The sequence below is a fragment of the Haliaeetus leucocephalus genome, unplaced genomic scaffold, assembly GCF_000737465.1.
Source record: "Haliaeetus leucocephalus isolate CR32 unplaced genomic scaffold, Haliaeetus_leucocephalus-4.0 Scaffold339, whole genome shotgun sequence".
Taxonomy (NCBI): domain Eukaryota; kingdom Metazoa; phylum Chordata; class Aves; order Accipitriformes; family Accipitridae; genus Haliaeetus; species Haliaeetus leucocephalus.
Genome location: NW_010972775.1, coordinates 2,209,420 through 2,234,599, shown reverse-complemented (window position 1 = coordinate 2,234,599; position 25,180 = coordinate 2,209,420). Strand labels below are relative to the sequence as shown.

Sequence of the window (25,180 nt, the reverse complement as noted above, 5' to 3'; positions counted from 1 at the left end):
ACCCCCCCGCCGCCTCCTTCTCCCACCGCTTTGCAGCCTCCCCGGCGGCGACAGGCAGGGGAGCAGAGGTCCCACGCGTGGCGGGGGGCTGCGCGGTCCCTCTCCTGCCACCACCGGGAGGGGTGCGTGAGGGGGGGGTCCGAGTTAGTTAGAAGTTTTGGACGCACGTCAGCTTTGATTAGGCTTCGGTCACGTGACGGGAGGCTGCCGGGCCAATCAGGGCGAGCGGCGATGCATATAAAGCAGGAGCGAAGAGCGAACGGGGTACCTGCCGGGAGGATCGGGCCCCCAGGCACTCCGCTCCGGAGGTGAGTACCCTGGGGTGGGGGGCTGCCCACGGCTCAGCCCTCCGTCCGGAGGATGGAGAGGTGCAGGGAGGCACTTCTAGCCCTCCTGGGGGACCCCCGAGGGATGGAAAACTTGGGGGTACCCTGCTGCAGGGTGTTCCTCCTCTCCGGCTCACCAAATCTCCCGTAGCATCTTTCCCGGAGCTGTTGGAAGGTGATTGCTGGCGTGTCCCGGAGGTAACCCTTGCTCCACAGCCCCTCTTGCCCTTGGGTGGCTGCCATCCACAGCTGGGAGGGGGTCCCGGCTGGGCTGCACCCACTGGGGTGCAGGGGTCCCAGCAGCCCCCCCAGGCTCCTCACCCCATGGGACCCAGGTGTCCCGTGGGAGGCTGTAGCACACTGCCAAACCCAAGGGGAGGTGGGCTTTCAGATCCAGCCTCTTCCTACCCTTGGCTCGGGGTTTTCTGAGGGATTTCTGACAGAGCTGGGAGCCAGGTGCCCACAGCCTGCTGGCCCCCCACTACAGCCATGGTTAGCTTTCATGGCTGTGGATCTTTAGGAAGATTTGTGGCAATGCTGTATTTAGTTTGCTGGCAAGCAGAGGCTCGGCACGAGCAACCAGATGACTCAAATCAGGACAATTCAGCTCCCCTATAGTCAAGTGCTCTGGAAAAGACTCTGTAGTAGAAAAGAGAGGTCCTGTAGTTAAGAGAGCATATTTCCTTCCCTGGCACACAGAGGAAAAGCTATGGGACCTACTCCTTTCACTCCTGGCTAGCAAAAAACCTGCTTTTAAGTGTAAGCAGTTTCCTAAAGTGCAGAAAACCAAAGCAGCTCTGGATCAGAAGTTAAGCCCAGCTTTCCAGCCCGCAGTCCTGTGCGGTTGCTACTAAGAGCATCTCAAACTAGAGGTGCTCCAGGGACCTTCCCCCTTTCATAATGCCTCTTTGGTTTATTACTAAGGTTTCTACATGCCGGCGGCGATGAAGGCTGCAATGTCTCTGGTGGGAAGCCAAGGCATTGTCTCGGCCACCGAGGTCTTCCTTGTGGCTGCCGTCTTCTGCCTGGTCTTCCTGCTCATCCAATCCTTCTGGCAGCACGTGCCCAAGGGGCTGAAGACCCCCCCAGGACCCAGAGGCTACCCCATCCTCGGCAACGTGCTGGAGCTGAGGAAGGACACACACCTGGCCCTGACCAGGCTGAGCCAGAAATATGGGGAAGTGATGGAGGTCAGGATCGGCATGCGGCCCGTCCTGGTGCTGAGCGGCTTGGACACCATCAGGCAAGCCCTAGTAAAGCAAGGAGAAGACTTCATGGGGCGTCCTGACCTCCACAGCTTCCAATACATTTCGAATGGCCAGAGCCTGGCCTTCAGCCCTGACTCAGGGGAGGTGTGGAAAGCCCGCAGAAGGCTGGCCCAGAACGCCCTGAAGACCTTCTCCATTGCCCCCAGCCCTACCTCCTCTTCCACCTGCCTCCTGGAAGAGCACGTCTCCAAGGAGGCTGACTACCTGGTCACCAAATTCCTCCAGCTGATGGATGAAGAGAAGAGCTTTGACCTTAACCGGTACCTGGTGGTCTCTGTGGCCAACGTCATCTGCGCCATGTGCTTTGGCAAGCGTTATGACCACAATGACCAAGAGCTGCTCAGCTTGGTGAATCTCAACAACGAATTTGGGGACGTGGCTGCTGCTGGCAACCCTGCTGACTTCATCCCCATGCTCCGGTATCTTCCTAGCCGCACCATGCAGCTCTTTAAGGACATCAACAGGCGTTTCAGCTTCTTTGTGCAAAAAATTGTCCAGGAGCATTACACCAGCTTTGATAAGGTAAGAACACGGATGCTCTTGGAAGTGGGTAGAGATGCCTACAACTGTCAGATGCTGCCTGCCTGGCAATGGGGGAAGAGGGTACTCCCTTGTCCCCCAGCCTCTGCCCAGGAAAGCTCCTTGGATTTCTCCAATCTGCAGTTAATTCCCCCCAGGAGCTGGCACTGGCTGGGGGAGGTTTCCCCAGCCCTAGGTGTCCATGATGTCCCTGACCCACTGGCTCTTCCCCAGGAGCACATCCGGGACATCACAGACTCGCTGATTGAGCACTGCCAGGAGAAGAGTGTAGGGGACGATGCCCGTGTCCCGCTCTCCAATGAGAAGATCATCAGCATCGTCAATGACCTCTTCGGGGCAGGTAAGAACATTTCTGAGGGTACAGCCTTGCTGCTGGGAGGCTGAGGGGGGGAGCTGGAGTTGTTGGGGTGGGACTCTGGCCACTCTTGGGTGTTTGGAGCTGCTGCTGGTCTCTTGGGTGCCCTCCTGAGCCGTGACCAGAGTAGATAGCTTTTCAAGTGGTAGCTGATGGGGGAACTGCTCCAAGGCAAACATCTATAGTGCTGGGATCTGTAAATACCCACTCAGCTGTCCTCTTTTGGTAACTCAATGCCTTTATGTCCATCCAGGCTTTGACACTGTGGCAACTGCCTTATCCTGGAGCCTCATGTATGTTGCCTTGTACCCTGACATCCAGAAGAAGATCCAGGAAGAACTAGGTGAGTCCTTGAACCTGCTTCCTCTGGGGCCAAAACCTCTCCAGCCAGGGCTGACCCCAGCCCTCCTCTCGACCTCCTGCAGACCAGACCATCGGCCGGGAGAGGAGACCGAGGCTGTCGGACCGAGGCACGCTGCCCTACACAGAAGCCTTTATCCTGGAGATGTTCAGGCACTCCTCCTTCCTGCCCTTCACCATCCCACACAGGTATGGACTGGAGCGGCTGACATGTTATTCAGGGGGTTTTTTTGGAGTGGTTTTCTGGGAGGTGCAATTTAGGCAGATAATTGCCTGGGAATCGATCCCTGCTATGGGGAAATATTCCGGTGCACAGCCTGAATTGCTCATGTTAAAGCTCTCCGTGGCTTTCACGGTTGCTGATAGTGCGGCTGCCACGTTGCTCTGTTGCCTGTGGCTGCATCCGCTGCCCTCAGGGCTGGCAGCTGCCTGGCTTGCTGCCTTCCTGGGGTTGAATCCTTTGCTTTGAGAGTGGTATTACTCCAAAGCCTTTGTTAGTGGAGGGGTGGCAAACACCCTTGGGTTTATATTTCTCCCTGGCTTGGGAGGAACCACATCATGACTCATCCAGCTTCCTGAAACTGGAATCTTTCTGCTTGAGGAAAAGTGTTAACCAAGACTATTTAGTCCCCAAAATACAAACTGGGGTATTTCCTAGCCAGTCCTAAGAGTACAAACAGGGCATTGAAAATGAAACACCCCTAGGACTTGCCAAGCTCTGTTTTGCTGTGAAGCTGTGGGTCTCCTCTTAACTTCTCTTCCCCTCCACCTGTATCTCTTTCAGTACAACAAAAGCAACAGTGTTGAATGGCTATTACATCCCCAAGGATATCTGTGTGTTTATCAACCAGTGGCAAGTGAATCATGATGAGTGAGTATACCAAATCCCCCGTGCTTATCTGAGCTGTGATGCCTTTGCCTGGCATTAAGATCGCTCTGATCCTTTAGAACAACATCCCAAAAGCTGAATGGGTCATGAAGGCAGGAAAGGGCAGATTGGACCAAAAGTCCTGTGGGTTTGATGCTGAGCCCAGTCTTGGCTCTCCTGGGCATAGAGAAGCTCTGGGTCAACTTGGCCACCAGTTCAGCAACTCCCCAACACCAGGGCTTACCCAATTCATGTGCAGTAAGGTGGTGATGTCCTCAGTGCACCAGACTTTCCATGTATGTGTGAGAGCTGGCAGCTTGGGCTGCTGAATAATCAGGAATCAGTAGATCCTCCTGCCAAGCAGCCCTTTTGATCTGGGTTGATGGCTCTGGATGTGCTCAATGGGAACTGCCTGGTGCCTTCTTTCAGGGAGAAAAATGTGGTGATGTGACTCTCGTTAAACTCAATATGCTTGTGTTGTTATTGCTGATAATCAGCTTTGGTGAATGAAAGGGGATCTGGAAACCAAAGCCCCATCTTACCCCTCCACTGCTCTCCAGTAGAGACCCTCCTGGGGAGGGAGTAAATTGACTAAGCCTTGATACAGAAGGTGGTTTCCAGATCAGGTATTTTGGATCAGAAGCTCAAGACATATCCAAATAGCCCAGCAGCACAGAAACATTACAATATCCCTTCTGCTCCTGCATAGGCTGGTGAGCATTGCAGTGGGAAAACTGTCTTCAGGGCCTTTCTTAGCAGAAATTCTCAGCTAAGACACTGGAAAATCCCATGTGGCACCTCCCAGCAGCTGAGCTGGGACAGGTTGGGAAGTTTTGCTGGGGGGTTCAAGGTGGGAAAACCCTCAGGTCTCCATCCTTCCTTTTTTTAAGAGCTGCTGACCGATTTCTGTGCTCTCCTTTTGGCTGAAACTGCAGGATCTCTAGCTATTGCATGCTGAATTGAATCCATCTCCAGTATCTGCACAGGCAAACACAATCTGAGTTTGAAATAGAGGTTTCAATAGACTGAGCTGATGGGGTCTGACACGTAGTTGGCATTTTAGATCAGGGATAGAGATTGCCAAAGTTTTTGGATGGTGAAATGAGAAAGCATTGCAATGCTTCTCTCTGCGAGGAGTTTTTTTGATTGCTGTCCCCATCGCAATGGGTGAAAATGGCTTCCTCAGGTGTGTCTCCTTTCTGCTCCAGGAAGCTTTGGAAGGACCCCTCAACCTTCAACCCTGAGCGGTTCCTCAATGCTGCAGGGACTGAAATAAGCCGGACAGAGAGCGACAAAGTGATGGCTTTTGGCTTGGGGAAGAGGCGATGCATCGGAGAGTCCATTGGTCGGTGGGAGGTCTTCCTCTTCTTGGCCACCATGCTGCAGCAGCTGGAGTTCAGCCTCCGCCCCGGGGAGGAGGTAGACATCAGCCCTCAGTACGGGCTGACAATGAAATACAAGAAATGCGAGTGCTTCCAGATTAAGAAGCGTTTCCCCACAAAGAGCTCTCCATAAGCTGCAGGAGGAAGCATCACTTTGCAGAAGAAAGCCAGCCCTTGCAGTCGGACACTCAGCCTGCTTTTGCTAATGCTCTCTAGAAGCCAGCACAGCCTCTCGCTGTGTTGCTTTACTGGAGGTTTGTTCATCGCATGTAAATGCGAGCGGGGAGGGATAAAGCCGGCTTTGTCAGGCTCCTCACTGCCCCTCTAGCCAGCTCTGTTGCCCTTGCCTGCAGAAAAGCCCTCCAGAGGTCCAGCCCGCTCATCCCTCTTGGGGGGATCCAGGGGGACCACAGCCCTGCGATGGGGAGGAGGATGCTTTGGGCTGGGAGAAGTGGTGTGGGATGGCGGTAGGGATGTCCTTGCCCTGCCCAGCGCTGCAGGCAGAGCCAGAGCTGCCGTGGGCAACTCCCTTCATCCACCAAATAGAAATAAATCTGCAGGTTCCTCCCTGAGAAACCTGGCCAGCCTTTTCCCACGGGGTGAAAGTCTTTCCAGCTCGTTTGGCAGAGCTGTTTGTGAAGCCTTCAGCTCCTTGTGCCAATGGGAACAGGCTCTCCCCACTGCTCCAGCTGCCTTCTAAAGGGCTCTCGAGGCAATGCCAGCACTCATCTCGAGTGGACCTGTTCTGGGTGCACCCTCGCACAGTTAAATTCCCTGACTGTAAATTCATGAAATGAATCCCTGAGTGTTTCTACCAATCCTTGGTGACAGCCTACTAGGAAAAAAAATAAATCTGTAAGCAGTGCTGCTCACAAATTGAGATATTAGCTAAACTCCTAACAAGAAGCCTCCTGGAAAATATTCAAGGACTGAGAATAAGGGACAAGAAGCAGTAAGAGACACAGTAGAACACTTCTGGCTTTCTGACTATGTATTTGCTGCTTTTTTTAAACTAGCAATTTTTTTAGCAAGCAATAGATTTCTGTACTCAGACTAGTAAAAGGAGCAAGGGTTTGAGGACTGTAGGAGATGCACTTGCCTTATGTTGCAGCCTGCTTTAGCCAGTGTGAAGGTGAAGTCTCATGGCAAATGAAGCAGCGATTCCCGCTTCTTTGTACCTGTGTGGAATGCATCCATATGCTGGGATATACACTGCACAGTATTTCTAACCCAATAAATACTTATATGAAAGTTTCTTAAGTTTCTTGCTGGTCTTATTCCACTGGGCAAAGATTTTTTTGGGGAAAAAACCCTACACTTCTATCATCCTTAAAAATCTGACTTGGATATGTTGGATCAGGGTTTTTCCTATGAGGACGTGAGCTGGCTGTTCCTTTACTGGTAGGGCTGTGACACTAGTGGCATTAGGGGGAGTTTTAAGTCCCCATGGGTGCTGGGCCTGGTCATCTCCCTGTGTATATAGAGAAGCTAAAGCATCATCTGGGATTTGTGGAGAGGTGATGCTGAATACCAGTGCAGCTCAGGATTTCACTAAAAATCAGGACTAGCCCTTCCATCCCTGAAAAAAAATGAATCAATAGCTTGAAAACAGCCTTTTGGAACCCTCAGGGAGGCGGTCCATGAAGGGATGCTTCAGGCCATTGCCTGCTCTGTGCTTCTTTGTCTCAGAGCATGATTATTTCCAAAGCTTTGCATAACTTCCCTTAACAAAAAGGCAATAAACATTAAATTGCCATGCAGGTAATAAGGGATTATATGGAAAATTGGGGTCTGTGCATACCTGAAGTGGCATCCCTGCAAGGACCAGCGCTCCAGGGTTTCCAGCTCTGTGGGGTAGGAAACCGCTCTTGCCCCACAGGTGCATTTTCATGAGGCACAAATGTTTAGCCAAGCCCTTGAACGGGGGTATGATACCAGGAATCTTGGCAAAATTCAGTCTGCTGAAAAGTGTGCTCCTCCCCAAAACCCTGCCCTGGGATGCTCTGTGGTGTGAGGGATAAAATCAAAATAAGTGCAGAAAAGTTAATATTTGACTCCATCCATCACTGGGACATCAGGGACAGCTGGGCAATTCAGCGGCTTTTTTAATGGTGCCACCCATTGTACCACGGAGTTATTTTTAATTTTGTGGCTGTGCCATGGAAAGGCTGCTCTCTAGAAGAGGAGCCTTCCTTCAGCCGTGACCTCGCTCACCTTCGCGTTATTGTTACTGACCGCTATCGTAATGATTTTGTTTTTAATTTGCATCCCCGGCACAGCCTGCCGTTTAGCTTGGGAAGGTCAGCTGGTGCACGGATCCAGCACCCCACCCGCTCCTTCCTCCAAGTAATGAGCAAAACAGCCTCCGGCTTTGGAGGGGGGGAAAAGCTGATTTTAATGGAGCCGAGGAGAAAGCGGGAGATGAATGCATCTGTGCCTCTGTGGGTGAGTTGGAGGGAGGTGATGAAGGTGTGAAGGGGGTGACGGAGGTGTGAAGGAGGTGATGGGGGTGACGGAGGTGTGAAGGAGGTGATGGAGGGGTGTGGAGGTGATGAAGGTGTGACGGAGGTGTGATGGAGGTGTGAAGGAGGTGATGGAGGTGTGATGAAGGTGTGAAGGAAGTGATGAAGGTGTGAAGGAGGGGTGAAGGAGGTGATGGAGGTGTGTGGAGGTGAGAAGGAGGTGATGGAGGTGTGAAGGTGTGAAGGAGGTGATGGAGGTGTGGAGGTGGTGATAGAGGTGATGGAGGTGAGGTGGTGGTGATGGAGGTGTGATGGAAGTGATGGAGGTCATGGAGGGGGTGGAGGTGTGACAGAGGTGATGGAGAACATCTGGCAGCAGTGGCGGGGGTGACGGGAGACATGACAGAGCGCCCGCGGCAGCAGCCATACAGATGCGGTGAGGGCGATGAGGGTGGGATGGCGGTGACAGATTCATGACGGAGGACGCACAATAGTGGTGATGGAGGTCACGGAGGGGACGGAGGTGTGACGGACACCGCGGAGGGCTCCACACGGCGCCGGAGCCGCAGGCAGGCAGCAGGCCGCGGTGACTGGGGCCGCCATGGCGGCGGGTCCGCATCGCGCATGCGCGTCCGGCGGTGCTCGGGGCCGCGCGGGTGGGTGGTGGCGGCGGCTCCCCGCCGCGCATGCGTAGAGCCCAGCCGGCGCCTCCCGCCGCGCCGGAGCGCGGCGCTCCTGCGCATGCGCGCGATAAGCGCCAACTCCTCCGCCCCTCTCTATGGTTGCTCCCGCTGGTGGCTTGAGCGCCGCTTGCCAGGCGGGGCGCGGGGCGGGAAGTGACGAGAGCGCTGAGCGTCGCTGAGGCGGAGAGGCCGCGGGTGAAGCGGGGAGCCAGCGGCGGGTGCAGGTGAGGCGGGGGCGGCCTTCCACACCCCCCCCGCCGCCGTCCCTTCACCCCGAGGGGTCCGGCGGGAGCGGGCCGGGAAGAGCCGGGGCCCTCGGTAGGGGGCTGGGTCTCGCCCGGCCCTCCCGTGAGGCGCGGCCGTGGCGTCAGGCCCTCCCCGGCCTGCCCGGCGCCGTCGCGGGGAGGCTGAGGCCGGGGGAGCGGCTGGGGAGGGGAAGGAAGGCCTGCGGAGGCTGGGCTGAGCGCCTCCCCTCCCTGGGCTGCGAGCGTCAGCAGGCCGCCTCTTGCTGGGGTCCACGCAGACGCAGTCTGTGGGGGCCCTGTGTGCTCCTGTTGGGATCAGGCTGGAGGCAGCCCACCCTGATGCAGGCCGGGGAGATGAGCCCTGCTGGGAGCATATATCCCACGCTAGCTTGTCTCTCGGGTACAGAGCGGGTAGGCTCTGTGGCTGCTTTCCTTGTAAATGAGTGGAGCCACCTCAGTGCTAACGCATCTTTCAGCTAAGGAGAACATGCATGGGGGCATCTTTCTTCTCAAGCAGCAGTGCCCAGTGTGCAAAGCTATTGACTTATCGCATGCTAAGTTATTGCTTGCAAACTCTGCTTATTAAAGCGCTGCATGCATGTTGGAGTAATTTCTGTGACATGACTTCCTTTTAAAACTTGCAAGAATGTCAGGCGTATCAGTAGTACACGCTTGAAGTGAGATATGTGGGGGAATGTAAAGTATCAGTGAGCTGTATGACAAAACCCCAGAATATAAGACAGAATGTTAGACGGGAGGTTTCACTTTCCAGGCGTATGTAAACAAACAGATGTGCTCGTGTTTCTCACGTGTGATGAAGTAAATAATTCAATGCATGTGTAGTTCATTCCCTCTTCTGAATGATTTTCACACAAAGTAGTAGAATGAGAACCTCTGAGGTGAGAACCCTCCCTTGTTTTAGTTTATGTTTGCACACAAACATAGATTATTTTTTTTATTTTCTTTTTGCTTGGTAAGAGGAGGGTCTTATTTTTGAAAAAGATCCTTGTAAGATGGTGATGTGTACTGAACTCTTTCCCTTGTTTTCAAAGAGAGATACAAAAAGCAGGAAGGGGAATGAAATTTTAGTTTTACTGCAGATGCTCAGGGATGTGTTATCTGTGTTTTGAAAGTGCTTTTTATCAGTCGTCATCTTGGAATCCAGACGTTGTTATCATGGGTTGATATAAATACACAGAAACAGGAAAGAGAGGAGGCTGGTCCTGACACATTTATGGCTTAGTGACCAAATTTAGTGTTTGCTTCCCTTTGAAGCATCCCCTGTTTTCAGTTCTCTGAAAGCTGGGGGAAATGAGTTTTTTTCTGGTAGCATGCATGCATCCTAGTTATTTCGAAGGTCTTTTTCCTTGCACCTTTTTCCAAGAAGCTCCGGACAGGAAGGGCTCGAAGAGAATTAAAATGACTCTCACAGAAATGTTGTTTATATATTGATGCTAATCTTCCTGGATTATCTCCTGTGCTTTCTGTCTTTGTGTTCCTTACAGTAAATATCAAGTGTTCTCCCTCTTACTGTTGATTACAGCACAAAAGGCAAATATATACAGTAGTCACTTTCATTTATGAGCTTGTCAGCTCTTTTGTGCTACTGTGATGCCAGTGAGCCTGTCATCTTCCTGTGTTCTTTGTCTGGAGGAAGAAATCTCAGATCAAAAGATGTGCTTAGCTGCTTCAAAGTGTGTTTATACAAGTTCAGTCAAGCATCAAAACTGAGGGAATTACATGGGACTGAACATCTAACAAAACAAAGTGCATTTTTCCGCCTCTATTCTGGTAGAACTCGATGCTAGAAAGGAGTGCAGCTTTCTTTTTTCGTTTATCTGATTGTGGCAGTAATACTAATACTCCTGGCTCTGGAGAGCATGAAGACTTTTGTCCTGGACTCCAGTGTTGGGTTTTCCCCCCTGCCCTCTGTATCTGTCTGTTCCCTTAAAGGTGTTGGCCTTCATTTGTACGTGCAGAGATTAATATTTTCACTGCTGAGTATTCACAAAAGCTGTTCTGCCCCAGCGTTAGTATGCCAAAATTTTAAAGAGGGAAGTGAAGATAAATTCCCTGTTTGAAATTACAGGGAGAATGTCTGCAGGTAGGACTAACTACTAAATATTCCTGTTAGAAGCTGTTAGTCTTGAATTCAGAAAATTATTTCTTTAATGGAGCAAGCAGTGGTCTACGTTACGAACAATTGTATAGGCAAAGCCCCATCCAGGGATTTACACGCTTGCTGTGATCGTTGGTGTCTGTATGGATGTTATTTCCACCCCACAAAGAAGAGAGAAGCTGACAGAGCTGGAGCCTGGGTGGGAGCCAGGGTTCTGGGCCGGGGGATGCAGTTGATGCTGATTCAGGTTGTCACTTTCTGCATCTTGTTACAGCCAGGCCTGTGTCTCTTTACAGCAATTGTGTGCCAGAAATATGGCTACGGACTGGCTCGGGAGCATCGTGTCAATTAATTGTGGAGAAAGTTTGGGAGTCTACCAAGGACGAGTGTCTGCTGTGGATCAGGTCAGCCAGACCATTTCCCTGACACGGCCCTTCCATAATGGGGTCAAATGCCTCGTGCCAGAAGTCACCTTCAGGTTAGTGTCTTTCTTTTTTCTTCCTGCCTTTTTCCGGGCAAGGTCTGGGGTGGTTTGGATGTTTTGTTTTGGTTTTCCCCAGAAATCAGCTCTTTGCCTTAAATATCCCTGCTGCTGCTGCGTGTCTTTGCATGAGAAGTGCCTCTCGTGCTTCTGTTCTGGCTCTGTGATTCTTGTGTTAGAAGTGGTGTAGCTCACACTTGGAGGTTATGTGTGGGTGAGACTGTGTGTGTGAGTGTGTGTGTATATATATATGTATTGTGTGTATACATTCTGTTGTTAGGTTTTTGGTTAGCTGGGAGGGCTGGCATACTCTTTTAAAGCTTTGCCCTCAGCATATGTACTGTATGTAATTAAAGCGTGACAGAAGAGAAAGCAGAGTGGCAGATCAGTTAAAATTATTGACCCAATACAATTAAATTAAGTGCAGTTATTAAATTCAAGTCCATCCCCTCTGTCTCTTGCCATGTTCTTTCCTCTGTGTAGACAGGGGAGAGAGTTTTGAACCAAAAAGCTGAATCGATGCAGGAGTATTGTAGCTCTTGGGGGTTCTTTCCCACCAGTTCCTGGTAACACTGTGCTTAAAAAGAATAAATAAGAGTCACTCGTCACTGGATGTTCTCCTGTTACCTGGCATATTACGATAGTTAAGACTCTGAGTCACTGATTTTTAAATAAGATTGATTCCCTGAAGTCAATACTCTTTTTTTCTTTTTTTTTTTTCTTGGATTTTGAAGAGAGTGAGTGGGGAAGGATGACAACCATGTTCTTCCAGGAGATGTGTGGAAGTCTGTAGTAAGCTCTCGCTACTTTTATATCCCAGTTGGACAAGTACTTATTAAGTTTAAAATAGGAGACCCTAATTTCTGATTTATTTCTTGCAATCAGTGCAAATGGAGGTCTTTGTAATCACTTCTTTGTTTCGTTTTGGCTTGTGCCCAGTGCTACATTAGTCTTCTTTATCCTTTTTCTGAGGATTCACACCTTGTCTGAGTGTGAATTGCACTAATCTGAGGGTAGCTTTCTGTAGAAATGGATTAAAAGTAATAGTAGCCTCGAGGCTGAGATTAATTTAACAGTTTCTAGGTAATATAATTAATGCAGATTTCTGCAAAGGTCTGTGCCTGTTGCTTCCATTTTCTGCTTGACTGATTCCTGTTTCAGATAGGAACAGAACTTTTCAAACAAAATCCAGGTGCAGTATAGAAATACTCGAGTTGTTATTTCAAAGATTCATGTCATTTCAGCTCTAATATTTTGATGTCTGTAGAAATATCTTGTGTGTTTGAGTATTACATTCCTTTTTTTTTTCTTTTTTCTGTTGATAATGGCATCAGAAAAAAAAACACTGGACAATGTTGCACGTTTTTCTTTAGGAGTTGTTTTTTGCAAAGGTACTGCAAATGCTAAATTCCTGAATGTCTGGTTTTCTTTTCCTGTTTTTAGGGCAGGTGACATTACTGAGCTGAAAATTCTGGAGATCCCAGGGCCAGGGGAGAGCAGACAGTGCGGGGATCTGCAGCAGACAGAAATGGGCATCCCAGGTGTTGGATGCCAAGTGGGTCCCAGTCAGAATGGCACTGGGAAAGTGCTAAAGAAGCCCATCTCCAGCAGTGCCCCACAGAATATCCCAAGGAGAATGGACATGAAGAATCAGGATATCATCATCTCTCCACAGCAGCAGTGCTCCAAGAGCTACATGGATCGACATGTGGAAACATTGACTCAATCGAAAGGCTTTCGTCGTAGACACAATTCCTGTGAGTATATGTGTTTATCCTGCAACTTTCCTTTCTGCCTACCTGAGTTACCACTGCAACATCTTCCCTTCTTCAGTGAGAACACCTCAAGTGGTGCTGGAAACTTCTGTTTGTTTGCTTTTATAATTGTGTTGCCTCCTGAAGGAAGGTCTGGAGAAGAGGAAGTTTAAATAGTGAGGAGAAAGACTTCACAAGCTGTGCCTGAAAGGATTATAAGTATAGATCTTCCAAATGTCTGGCACTTATCTTTATGATAGTGTTATGATTAGATGATGATGCAATCTCATCCATCATCTTGAGTATGTGAAGAGCAATATACTGGTGTTTTCTTTACTGCAGCATTTGAGAGAAGTGTGGTTGACGCCTAGTTACTTAAAAAGCAAATAGTTCTTTAACAATTTTTTTGTTAAAGTGAATATTCAAGTTTAATTAGTGGAGATATTCCCTGTCCCACCCTGTGTATTATTCTGCTTCACCAGCATTGAATGTTAGAAAATGCAGAGCTGAATAATGCCGACTGCAGTGATTTCCTCATTCCTGCCATCTTTCCTGTTTGAAAGTTGCCCAATTGCCAGCCTCCATTTTTCCTCTAAAAGGAACTGGAAAAAAATTGCAATATTATAAAGCTTTTCTATTTAAAGCCTGTATAACCATAACCTATTACAACATCACCCTGCAAGTAATTACAAATGTTATTTGCTGTGTTGTTAAAAATACAAATTAACAGGCTCTAATGAGGATGATGTAAAGATACAATCGGCACATCTCAAAGTCAAGCATCCGTTATTTTTATTTTTGTTCATAGAATCTTCACCCAGCTCTCACGCTGTGCCAAAATTGGGTAAGTTCTTTTTTTCTCAAAGTCCCCTGGGCTATGCTCCTTTCCAGATCTTCATCATGCAATTATTGAAATGTCAGTATATATCCAGCGTATTTCCATGACTTAATTGTTGAAGCATCAGTATGTATCCAGCCTATTTCCATGACTTCATTTTTTCCCCTTGCTTTAGTGTTTAGAAAGCAACCAAACCAAGGTAGGCAAGGCAAGTTAAACAGCAAGATCAAAAGCTTTATTTTTGTAGAGAAATTCCTGGACCTCTGGAAGTCTTCCTCCCCCACCAACAGCTGTATTATTTTCTGAAAGGGTTGTAACTCTCTTCATATTCACTTCTTTCTTTAAATGATTGCCAAATGGGGCTGGTGGGAGGAGGAAGGCCAGAACGATGCCGAGCGGGGAGGCATGCTCTCCTTGGTGACCCAACCATCTTCAAGCCTGTCTGGTTTTGAGTGTTTTACTTCTACCCAGGCCTAACTACTGTGTAGTGCTTGCTGTAGGAAGAGAGCTGTGGTGCCTTTAAGATTAATATTTTTTTTAATTCCCTAACTCTTCCTAAATGCCAGTTAGTTGTTTGAGTATGTTACTTTGGTTGTTTTTAGAAAAACTTTTTCAGACTTCAATGTCAGCTACCTAAACGTCTAAAATAACTTCTGCTTTGCTTTATTCTGGATGGATGGAGCATGTAGGAGGATTACCTCACTTAATGCCGTTTTGCCAGTGTCTGGTAGGTCCGGGGTGAGCAGTAAGTACTTCAGACCACTTCAACCCACAAATAGCTTGCGTCAGTTTTACATAAGCACAACTGCAGGTCAGATTTTCTTTTACAGGCTTTGAAACAAGTTGAGCAAGGTGCTAGATGTAGATTATTGTTAGCTTGGATTCATTTTAGAGTAAATGAGGTAGAGAAGTGAACTCTTGCCCTCTAAAATATGTGTATTTGGAGAGTAGGGCAAATGATGCATGAATTTCGGGAGGTGGATGGAAGAGGTCCTAGCTTTATGGAGATGGTGGGTACAGGCATCTGGGGAAGAATGGGCTGAGATGCCATGTAGAACTTAAGTCATACAGGGTTCAGTACAGCTGAAAGTTGACCTCTTGATGCCCTTTAGCGTGCTAAGTCAGGGACAAAGTTCCCCCTTTGGAGTACTTGTGTGACAGGAATCAATAAACAACAAATACCAATGCAGGTTTCACAACAATGGCTTCTGTGCCGTGCTGGCACCGGGCTCATTCATGCCAGGGCTGGCGGCAAAAGCTCCCACAGGGATCTCGCAGGAAGGCAGCCAGCTCGCTAGAGACTTTACGTTTACTTGTGTGCCATACATGAAAGGTTTTTTTTCCCAAGAAACAAAAAAAAGCCTGGGAAGTATTGTTTATCCTTTGAGGGAGGCGCTTTTCTGTGCGGCGTCAAGCTGCCAACTTGACATGGAGCCATGTGCTGTTCTCCTTAATAGCTTCACACATACACACATAGGGCAGAGGCACTGGAAGTTGCAATCCAAAAGGAGTTGGACTAGAAGGTCTGGCTTTCCGTAGCCACTTGGATCACGCCATGGAAGCAAATGCAGCTGTGAATAGTGGCTTTCAGGCAATGGCTTGGTCTGGCGTGTCACACTAGTGCCCTGGAAGGCAGTGGACACTTCTCCTGTTAGCCTTATTTCAGATTCTTCTGCCTGAGTTTTCCCTTCCCTCCCCTCGTCCTCTTTTTAGGCTCTTCTCCCCTTTTCCCTGAATGGAATCAGCTGCCAGTCTTCTTGCCTGTCTAGATGGTGATGCTTTAAGGGGAACACTGCATAACTTTGCTCAGAGTTTGTTGGAGGCCTCTGCCGTTTTCTGTGCAACTTCTGTTAGGAGGTCGTAATGCAGTCTGTGAAAAGACAGCCAGTTGTGTGGGTCAGCAGTATTTCAGAGTTGGCATCCATTGGTATGGATTAGAGAGCTGCCCACCACAATGCCGGCACGTCTCGTTTTGATGAGGTACGGTCTTGGCTCCCATTCATTATGTCTGCAGGGGAGCCCGGGGAGCTTTCCAGCCATTGTTCTCGCAGCTTTTCTAGTGCAGCTTTTTATTCCGTCAGCATTTACACATTGCTCACATCAGCTGCTTCTGTCCCCTGGGTCCATTGCATGGTGGTACATCTATCCCCACATTTTGCTTTTCAGGCCAGCTGAGAGTAGCGTAGAGTTGTTTGCAGAAGAATCTGGCAATGAGTGTAAAAACTCTTGCTGAGTAACAGGAATGGCCTGAGTTGCCATAACACTTGACATTGACACAAGAAGCAGGCTTGTTTTGCCATTGTGTTCAGTGTAGTCTCTAGCTTATTCATTTGAGCTCTGAGAGTCCCTTGACTATTGCTTTGACCTTGTAGTTTGTGAATGTTTGGAGAACTTGGCCTGTTGTGTTGGTCTGGCTTTTCATTTCTTGTATGGCTGATAGCAGCAGGATTGGATGCAATTCCCTTGTTGGTAGTGGCAGTTGCTAGCTCCATAGCAAGTTGTGCACACCTTTGGAGTGGTTTATATGACAACTTTGGTTTGGAATCCTTTATCTAGGGCAGAGAGTGAAAATTGTGTGTTACTAAAAAGCTTTCCCTTAAAACTATGCATGTAAATGACTGGTCACAGCTTGCATGCTGGAATTCTCCTTGCCAGAAAGCCTTACCCTTTCCTCTCTCCTAAATCGTGTTTTGTCACCAGCAATTCTTGAATTCTGCTATCTGTCCTTCAGTAGCTTCTTGGCAAAAGGTGTATTACAGTACTCTGTTCTCACCCAGTTGTTTATAAAAACTTGATGTCTCCAGCAGCTTGAAAATCACTGTGTCTGAAAACGAATTACCTGCTGTAGTTAGTAATTTCAAATTATTATAAATAGAGACTCTATAAATAGAGAGTATTGTCAAAGTGTGGTAACACTAACCACACAACGCTGTATTGCTAGTTTCAGTTGCTCCAGTACATGCAGAATAAATATGTCACGCTGGCTGTTGTACCGATACTGCTGTTTTGAAGAGGTAAGTGGCTTTGTGCTCTGGTCAGTGATTTTCATGATGCAATGAGGTTAGAGTAAATCCAGTAGGCAGGGTAGCTGTGTTGCTGTGAGAGACTTACACTGTTAGCTGTTGTAACTTTGTAGATGCCCTTTAAGATATTTTATTTAACATAGCAGTGCTGTAGCTATAATGATATAATGGTGTTGGAGAAGAAAGGGAAAAGCTAACATCTTTCATTAGGCCAGGTGATAAAGCAAAGTTGATTCTTCCAGTCTCTTCAGAGCTTGCTGGGGATGCTTGAGCAAAACTCTCTTAAAACTGGTACAAGTTGAGCACTCAAACTGTTGCCATATTTAAAACAAATTTAAATGCCAAATTTAAAACGAAAAATACCAAAGCAACAAACTTTGCACTAGGAAAATGATCATTGGCGCGGGGGGGGGGGGGGGGTGGGGGGGGTGTGGATTGGTTTGTTTTGGTTTTCTTATGGGGAACCATGACTCTGCAAAGCCTTGAAGGTTTGGGGTCTTATCTCCTGCTTTTCCAGGTGTGAAGTACTAGACTCTGACTTCTTGCGCACTTTGTTGCTGGACTATGGCATAATTGGAGACTGAAGTTGCAGCAGCTGTTTGAGAGGGAATGTTTTAGGGTGTTCAGGTCTATTTTGTTTAGCTCCAGTACTTAAGAGTTGCTCCAGAGAAGGAGCTGCTGAGCATTTCAAAGAGCTTCCTTGCTGTGGGGGCTGGGAAGGCTTTCAGGTTGGTCACTTAAACAGTTCTCTAGAAAAACCAAGTAACACACCGTCTCCTTGCTGAGACAATGCATTCTGAATTGAGAATAAAACTTAAGTACGTATCCTTAGCAAGTCATCTTTCAGCATGGCGTAAGTTAGATGTGGTGTTAGGTGAAGTCAATACCATGCTGTAAAACAAATTGCCAGAGCTTACAAACTCCTTGATAAGCGTCTGAGAACTCCAGGCAAGCCTGCCTGTATCTTCCAGGAAAGCATGCTCTGCTCCAGTCTTTTTTTGTAGTGTTTTCTATAAAGTCTTCAGGTAATCGTAAGGGTGTTCCAGAGTGAATGGCAACAATTTAAGTTCTGTAATTGAGCTACTGAATCACTTTGCTGTAGAGAGATGAGTTCTGTTTGTTAACTTGGCCAAAATTGGCACATTGGTCTTGAATGTGCTGGTTCCTGTCCTGATCCTGAAATGAACAAATGCTCCTGTAGAAACAACTGACAGGAGGAAGGTTCTTCGCTTTCTAGGAGAAGTGCCGCTCCTGCCGATGGAGTGGAGGATTTCACACTTTGGAAATGTGGGAAATTAGAGCTCAGGTTTGTTAGGCAGCTTGCGGCTGCTCCGCCAGTCTGACCCAAGGTTACAAATAAGCCTTTCCAGGCAGGAAAAAGGAGGGATTTGTCAAAACTAAGCTAGACTTGCCTGCACTTACAAAGGTGACAAGTAACTTTGCGGGAGGCTGTGAAGATTGTGCCTATTGCAGATCTCTTTGGGATGTTTTCTAAGTATCTATCCTTAGATGACTTGAAATTCTTCCTGTCTTATCTCACTGATTGGCAATGATGTGTAAAGACAAAAAAATGCTGCTTTTTCATTTATGGAGGAGTTGTATAAAGAGTGCACATCATCGTGGTGACTTGGTGGCAATTTTTTTCTGTGTTATCAAATGGATTCTGTCAAACTCATCTGTATAAATTACTCGCAAAGGTGATTATCTTAAGCTATGAGAAATATTTTAGTAGAGCAAGCAGTTTTGGCGTGATAACTCTTACTCCATCTGTTGGACACTGTAGGCGATACCTATAGTTGCTGGAATTGGCCTGAAATATTTTCTAGTAATTGTAAATTTAACAACGGGTATAACAAACAGATTAATATTATCTGGACCTGAGTTTATCTGGGTGACCTGAATAATAATGTAAGAAATAAGCAATTAAAGGGATACGTTGACCTCGTAATTGCGTATGGTTTTGTATCAGTCCTTGATTTCCAGTCATAAGCTGGCGTTGAGGAGACTTTCATCAGTCTCACTCCAGAGAAATCAGGTTTTCACAATTGTGATTGGAAAGAAGTGTACTTAAACATGCAAGATGATAAGTAGAATAATGAAATAGGAGTAAGGGAATGGACTTCATATCTGTGCGGAAATGTGTGCCTGTTGATAGCAAGTACAAGGAAAAAGAAATGCTTTATATTCAGGGTTTTAAGTTCTCCCTTAGAGATCATTAATAGGTGGCCAACCTGTTATGAAAGAAAACACCTACATTAGTTTCTGAAATTTAGGGAAATTCCAAAGAAGGTCTTGGGCTGTAAGCCTGCATGAACATGAGCTCAGTATAGGAGGAAAAACTGTCCTAGATCACAGGTAGCTGCTTATCTTATCATTAACATGGCACCATCTTGAATTAAATAAAATGTGGGGAAACACTTACTTTGCAACTGTGGTCAAGATTGTTTTTCTAACCTTGCTGGTGGAAAGTCCCTGAAAGTCTCTCTCCTGATGCTCTTGTTCTATTTTCTGTTAGCTTATCTTAGCATGAGTAATGCTAAAGATGAGGTCTGCAGCCTCTTTGGGAAGCGAATACCCTTGAGTCGATGGACTGCAAACATGAGCTCCCCTCTCTTACAAAATTTGCTGACAAAGTCTATGAGCAAATGTGTCTTTTTGCATTTGTGACACACTTTCAACTTGCTTTTATTTTTGTTTGTTTAGGGTCATCCAGTAGCCGTCATCCGAACCAAGTGACTCCGAAGAAGAGTGGCCTGAAAAATGGGCAAATGAAGAGCAAAGATGATGAATGCTTTGGGGATGACATTGATGAAATCCCAGACACAGATTTTGATTTTGAAGGGAACCTGGCCCTTTTTGACAAGGCAGCTGTGTTTGAAGAGATTGAAACTTATGAGCGGAGGAGTGGCACTCGTTCCCGGGGGACCCCAAATGAGAAACCAGCTCGCTATCGGCATGACGAGAACATCTTGGAATCGGAGCCCATAGTCTACAGAAGGATTGTCGTACCCCAGAACGCTAACAAAGAATTCTGCACGGGTATGCCACATCCCTTACTGATAAGGATGCAAACTCTGCTGCTTTTCTGGGACATGTGTGGTGGATTGTTTTCCCCAAGGGGTGTCTGTCAGTGGTATGTGGTACAAGCAAGGGCATTCATTTACTTAAGATTGGATCTGTGCCTTGTAGCTACATACAACCTTCATTTGCAATATTTCCGAGATAAAAAACATTCAGATAGGGCAACAAGGTAGGTGTTTTTGCAGTAGGGAACAAAACTGATGGTTGGATAACAAGAATGGAAACTGAATAGGAGCCATTTGAATCCTTGCATTGATTTCAGTAGCATGATGAACCTGTGCGGTGTTGACCGTTGGCTCTTGAGCGGGAGGGATGGTCTCAGAATTCTGGTACATGGTAGCATGTCATAATTTGTGCTTTCTTGGTAAAAGGCAGGAGATTTCATGTGCTTCTGATACTCCTTGGGTGGTAGTTATATATTTCCGCATAGTTTCGTGGAACTTTAAATGTTGTTGGTGTAAAAACAAACAGTTGTGGCTCTTCCCATCCATAATTAAAAATATTCATTGTACAAAGGGCTTTTTATGTGGGGTCTCCACCCCACTTACTGTCCACTGCTGCTGTGTGAAAGATTGAGCCCCAGAAAGCTGGATGAACACAGCATTAACATGCATGTAAAGTATGTGACCTGAAGAACAAGCTGTGTCTTTGTCTCCTTTGCTTTACCTTAGTCTTAATTTTAAAAGAAAAGAACAACTTCTAGACATATGCTTGAGTTGAAATATTTGTCAAGTGCATCATCAGGGGAAACTAGTTTAGCTTGCTGGTGCCAGCTGCTGTGCAGATGTTCTCCTGCAAGTCTGACTTCTTGTCCTTGCTGCCCCTAAGTAGGCTCTAGGATGGAGGTGAAAGTAGTGTCGTGGATCAGTGAGCTGCCTGGCTGCAGGGAGGCAGTGCTTCTGAAATTGAAACGTAGAGAATGATTATTCAGCTCCTAATCCATGGCTCTGGGGAAGGGTAGAATTGTTCTCATTTCATGTTCAGTAGTAATTTTTTGGCCAAGCACCAGATAATGGTGCTTTCACCAGGAGCTGCTTATGTATGCAGATGGATTTTACTGTAAAGAATCTTTTTATTTCTATGCATACACATGCTATCAAGTATAGCATATGTGCTTTATGCTACATTTAGGTGCAGATTCCCTGTAACTTTAGTTATGGTGTCCTGCTTTTGGTTTGCATGCTTTTTAGGACTTGCAAAACGTAGGAGTGAAGGAACTTTGGCATTCCAGGAACGCTTCTTTTCCACATCAGAATAAAATAAAATCTCGGATCTTTTTGTAGAGAGACACTAAATAGCTAATATCCTGGTGGTCTAGCTACTGAACAGAAGTGTGATCAGGTCCTTGGTCTGTCATTCTTTCTCTGCCTAGAAACTCCATCTGGGGTGTGAAACATTTCAGAAAAGGAAGCTGATTCAGTTATAATGATTTGCTGCTTTTCAGTTGTTTAAAAAAAAAAAAGGTTCTGCTATACAACAATATCATAGTTTTGCATTTGTCATCCATCTTCCTATTGATCTGTTGCACTCTTGAATGAGATAAAAACATACTGGGTCATATCAGAACTTGTCCAGCTCAGTATTGTGTTTCCAAGGATATTTAAGGAAAAGTGAAAGAGCAGAGTAAACATGCAGTGAGACTTTCCCCCGAGTGCTTTGTCTTTCACAATTTTAAGACTTCCTGAAGCAGAAGTGATAGTTCAATATTAATAGCTTTTGATGGGGCTTTTTGTCTTCTGCTTAATTTAACCTATTGCTTTTTAAATCTATGCAAGCTTTCAATATCTCTACAGTGTCCTGTGGCAAGAAGCTTCACTGATTGCCTGTGTGCTGCGTGAATAAGCACTTCTTCATTTTCTTATGTGATTTACTTTTTTTTTTTAAATTTACTACTTGTCAATTCATCTTCCAGCTGGCTTGTCAGAGAGGAGTCAGGGCCTCTATCTATGTCTAGTCTGAAACAAAAGCTAACCTACTGTTAGCAGCCAGTTTGAGAAGTATGGCTAATACGGTATTCTAGCAGTACAGCTCCTGGGAGGAAAACTCTGACATGCAATAAGCAGCATCAGTAAGTAAATTCAGAGGATGAAAATGAAATCGTGTTTGCTAAACTCCATCGTCCTTTACTATGGAAACTCTTGGCTCCCTGTTTGCAGTGTGCTGAAGGGAGCATCCCAGTGAAAGGACTGCTGTTTTCTTGTTTTGTTCTTGGCAAGCCTGCACAGGGAGGGTGGTAAACGACTCCCCTCTGTAGTTGCAGGGTCTTGCTAGCCTCATTAGCTACTGTTTGGTGATTAGTCTCCCCTATGGAATTCTGGGTTTGTTTGGAAGAAAAGCTGTCGTGTCACACAACAGGCAGGGTATTGACAACTACAGTTCCCCTGTCGCCTGTGCTGAGCAGGGCACATTCACAGTCCTGTGAATGATGATAAAAGTGTCCCAGTGCTGTGTCTAGATATTTTTCCCACAGAGGGTGACTTCCTTTGTGTCCACTGAGGAAGTTTACTTTTGCTTAGGAAATGCTAATGGCTATCTAGCACAAGCTCTTGTAAACAGTTGTAACTTGCCTGCTGTTTCTGGCATTGAGTCTAGTGCTTTTTGTAGCAAGTCAGCCCTCTGAGGGACAGAAAGATATTCAGTGTGCTTGGAGTAATGATGGACTGTTACTTGGGGAAAAAAAAATAATCCTGATTTCTTTGTTTAGCAACTGGAAGGAGGATGCTAAGCTGTAGGCAGCCTGCCTCTTAGTGGCTCAAAGAGCAGCAGCTGCTGAAATTAAATGAGAGTGTCAATAGCCCCAAGAGCTGTGATTTTGGATATATCTATGGCAGGAATTCTCTTTCTGCTTCTGAATTCTCCCTACAGAGTTTTCTCTGGACTCCTAAGGGGAGCTCTACTTGCAAAAAGCACTTCCTAGTTACAGGAGAAATAAGTACTTTGTAATTTTTACCCTAGGCCAATCTTGAAGATAATTGTCTTAACACAGCTCTGGCTGATACAGTGATTATTCTGTCTGCTATAATAGCACCAACAAAGTGATGCTGGTGATTGACAGTGAGCTAATATCCAGCTCTTGTCACTGTGGGAGAGGAAGAAGTCTGTGAATCCTTGCATGCGCTTTTATGCCATGTTTCCATGGAGCTAGGAAATAACCAGGGTTGTGCAGCAGTAAAACCAGCAAATTGCTGATGCCAAGTCTCCAAAAGACTAATCTGCAGGGCTTCCAGTCTGTGTTTTTATTACTGACTAAAATAAGTTGATTCGTGTAGGATGTAAGCAAAGCTTGATAAGGACTTCAGTCCACCAGGATGCTTTTCTGAGACCTAATTTTATGGAGCCAGTCTGTCAAGTAGGTATACTAGCATGTGTTTTAGAAGTAAGCAGGGAATAAAGATGGGGATCTGTTCCAAACAAAAATGAAAACCTGAAGCTGATAGAGCTTACCAGATCTTTGATCATGACTGAGCTGAGTCCATCCCTGGGGCTCCACATATAAATCACTCCTAAATATATGATTACTCTTTACTCTTTTGGGCTGGCTAGTATTGATTTATCTTTATTTACTGTTACATGATGCTTGAAAGGGGAAGTGCAACTGTTTAACAAAAATCTGCCTCCCTGGAAAGGCTGATCCTTGTATGAGGTGTGAGCTGTCCTTTTCTACTTCCAGAGCTTTCCAGCTAGAGAATTTAAATGTATAGTTGGCATAGGTCTGTCTCTGTTCCTTCTGTTAGCTATCAGCATTGGAACGATCTGTGTTTGAAGAGCACCGTGTTTTGGGATCAGGTCTTTTGGCAGTAACTGCAAAGCCAATGTTTGCAGGTATGTTGGAGCTCAGAGGAGTTTGTAGTAGGATGGAGTATCTCAGTTCATCATCAGTGACTCTGTATAATCTCAGGCATACCAGGCTGTCCAAATGGTTCCTTTTTGCAGTTCACCTCTCCTTTCCTCTTAACTTTGTTTAATCACTGCTAGCACATATCACATGCATACCATGGATTCCAGTTCATGATGATTATACTGGATTAAAATCTCCCTCGCCTGGACTGTGGGCATCAAGTGGAACTCAAATTCTCACATGCCACAACACTTCAACTTTCTATTTTCCCACACAGTGTAGGGGGGTGTAGATGGATGCAGTGGGCTTGTACCTGACGCCTGGCTTTTTGAGTAGTGGTGTCTGCCAAGACAGTGTCTTTATGAACACACTGAGATGAGTAAAGAGGAGAGCTGTATACCATGTAGGTAAGGTACGTGTTTCTTTTCCTGATGTACTAGTAAGGCTTTGTCCAAAGCAGGTTCTGTTCTAGTTAATGCTGTTAAGAGTTGAAAATATGCTGTTTCCATCTCATTGTCTCTTCTGGAAAATAAGTGGGATTTTTCAAACTCTGCTGCTATAGAAGTTGTCAAGTGAAAGCAGGACTGTGCTCAAAAAATTGGACTAAGTGTCGATATTTCTCTGTGCTCCCCCTAACCAGACTTCAAGCCTGTGCTTCAAGAAGCCTTTTTTCCTCCACGGTAAGGACAGTGGAAGAAAGTGCACACTTAGAAGTAAATCAATGCAGCAGGCAGAGCTTATGTGCCAGGGTCACAAAACTAAGGCTGAGTCTGTTCTGTGAGGATGATGCCAACAGTATGGCTTTTTTTTTGTGTGTGCCATGTCCTTGACTGACTTTTCTACTCTCTGTAGCTTTTAGCTCTTCAGTCTATGGATGACTGCCTTACAGCGATTGCATATATTGAATGTGTGAAGTGTTTCTGGGATCTCTGAGTAGAGTGCAAATTAAGTTCACTTTATCCAACCGCAGGAGAAAACAAAGTGGTCATGGGGCAAAGTCTCTTTGTCCCTCAGACAGTTTTTTGCTCAGCTGGAGTGAATTGTGCACTAATGCTGGGAGAGGCTGACACTGGAAGGTCAGCCAGAACTCCCGCAGAATTTGTCTTAATTAAAAATAATGATGATTAAAAAAAAAAATCTAGCCCTTAAGGTTATGGAGAAAATCATTCACACTGGTGGGGCAAGTAACTGTGTTTTGCTGAGTCTGCAGGCAGGTGGCTCCAACTTTACAACCAGCAAAAGACAGCAAGTAATGTCCCATCTACCTAAACTGGACAGGACTTATACCCACTTTGCGTTACTGCATCTTAGACCATGAGCTGTGTGGCTCTGGAACCTGGAGTTATTTATTGCTAAAGGAAAGGATTAATGGTGTTACATACAGCTTTCAGGAGATCCTAAGTCTAGTTCTATCTCATCCATTCCTGCAGCTTGCCTGCATTTATTTTAGCAGCTAGAGAGCTGCTGAAATGGTCAAGAGAAAAGACAGGGCTTATGTGCTGAGCTACTCTAGCAGCAACCCTCTCTTTTTTTTTTTTTTTTTTTTTTTTTTTTTCT

The 25,180-nt window shown here is 46.4% G+C and overlaps 2 protein-coding genes across 3 annotated transcripts in view; both read left to right on the top strand.

Annotated features, from left to right (window-relative positions):
* The first annotated feature begins 1,258 nt into the window (after positions 1 to 1,258).
* Positions 1,259 to 5,232, top strand: LOC104834378 (cytochrome P450 1A4-like). The gene is made up of 6 exons (XM_010571614.1): positions 1,259 to 2,116; positions 2,348 to 2,474; positions 2,743 to 2,832; positions 2,915 to 3,038; positions 3,634 to 3,720; positions 4,926 to 5,232. The coding sequence occupies exons 1-6, from the start codon at positions 1,259 to 1,261 to the stop codon at positions 5,230 to 5,232; spliced, it is 1,593 nt and encodes a 530-aa protein (XP_010569916.1).
* Positions 5,233 to 8,416: 3,184 nt separating this feature from the next.
* The window catches only part of EDC3 (enhancer of mRNA decapping 3), a 26,797-nt gene continuing 10,033 nt past the window's right edge, over positions 8,417 to 25,180 (top strand). Inside the window, exons 1-4 of one of the 2 annotated variants that reach the window (XM_010571613.1) lie at positions 8,417 to 8,468; positions 10,905 to 11,086; positions 12,533 to 12,846; positions 19,408 to 19,743. In XM_010571613.1, coding sequence (XP_010569915.1) covers positions 10,923 to 11,086; positions 12,533 to 12,846; positions 19,408 to 19,743 — 814 coding nt within the window. In that variant the 5' untranslated portion in view covers positions 8,417 to 8,468; positions 10,905 to 10,922. Of the gene's footprint in view, positions 8,469 to 10,881; positions 11,087 to 12,532; positions 12,847 to 19,407; positions 19,744 to 25,180 lie in introns of those variants that run through there. The other variant, XM_010571612.1, reaches the window with a different exon arrangement.

Bases quoted from the DNA above. Each gene is read 5' to 3' on its own strand.
- LOC104834378 (XM_010571614.1), top strand. From the start codon at position 1,259: ATGCCGGCGGCGATGAAGGCTGCAATGTCTCTGGTGGGAAGCCAAGGC. The intron at 3,039-3,633 runs GTATGGACTGGA...TATCTCTTTCAG, and splicing joins CCCTTCACCATCCCACACAG to TACAACAAAAGCAACAGTGT. The intron at 3,721-4,925 runs GTGAGTATACCA...TTTCTGCTCCAG, and splicing joins TGGCAAGTGAATCATGATGA to GAAGCTTTGGAAGGACCCCT.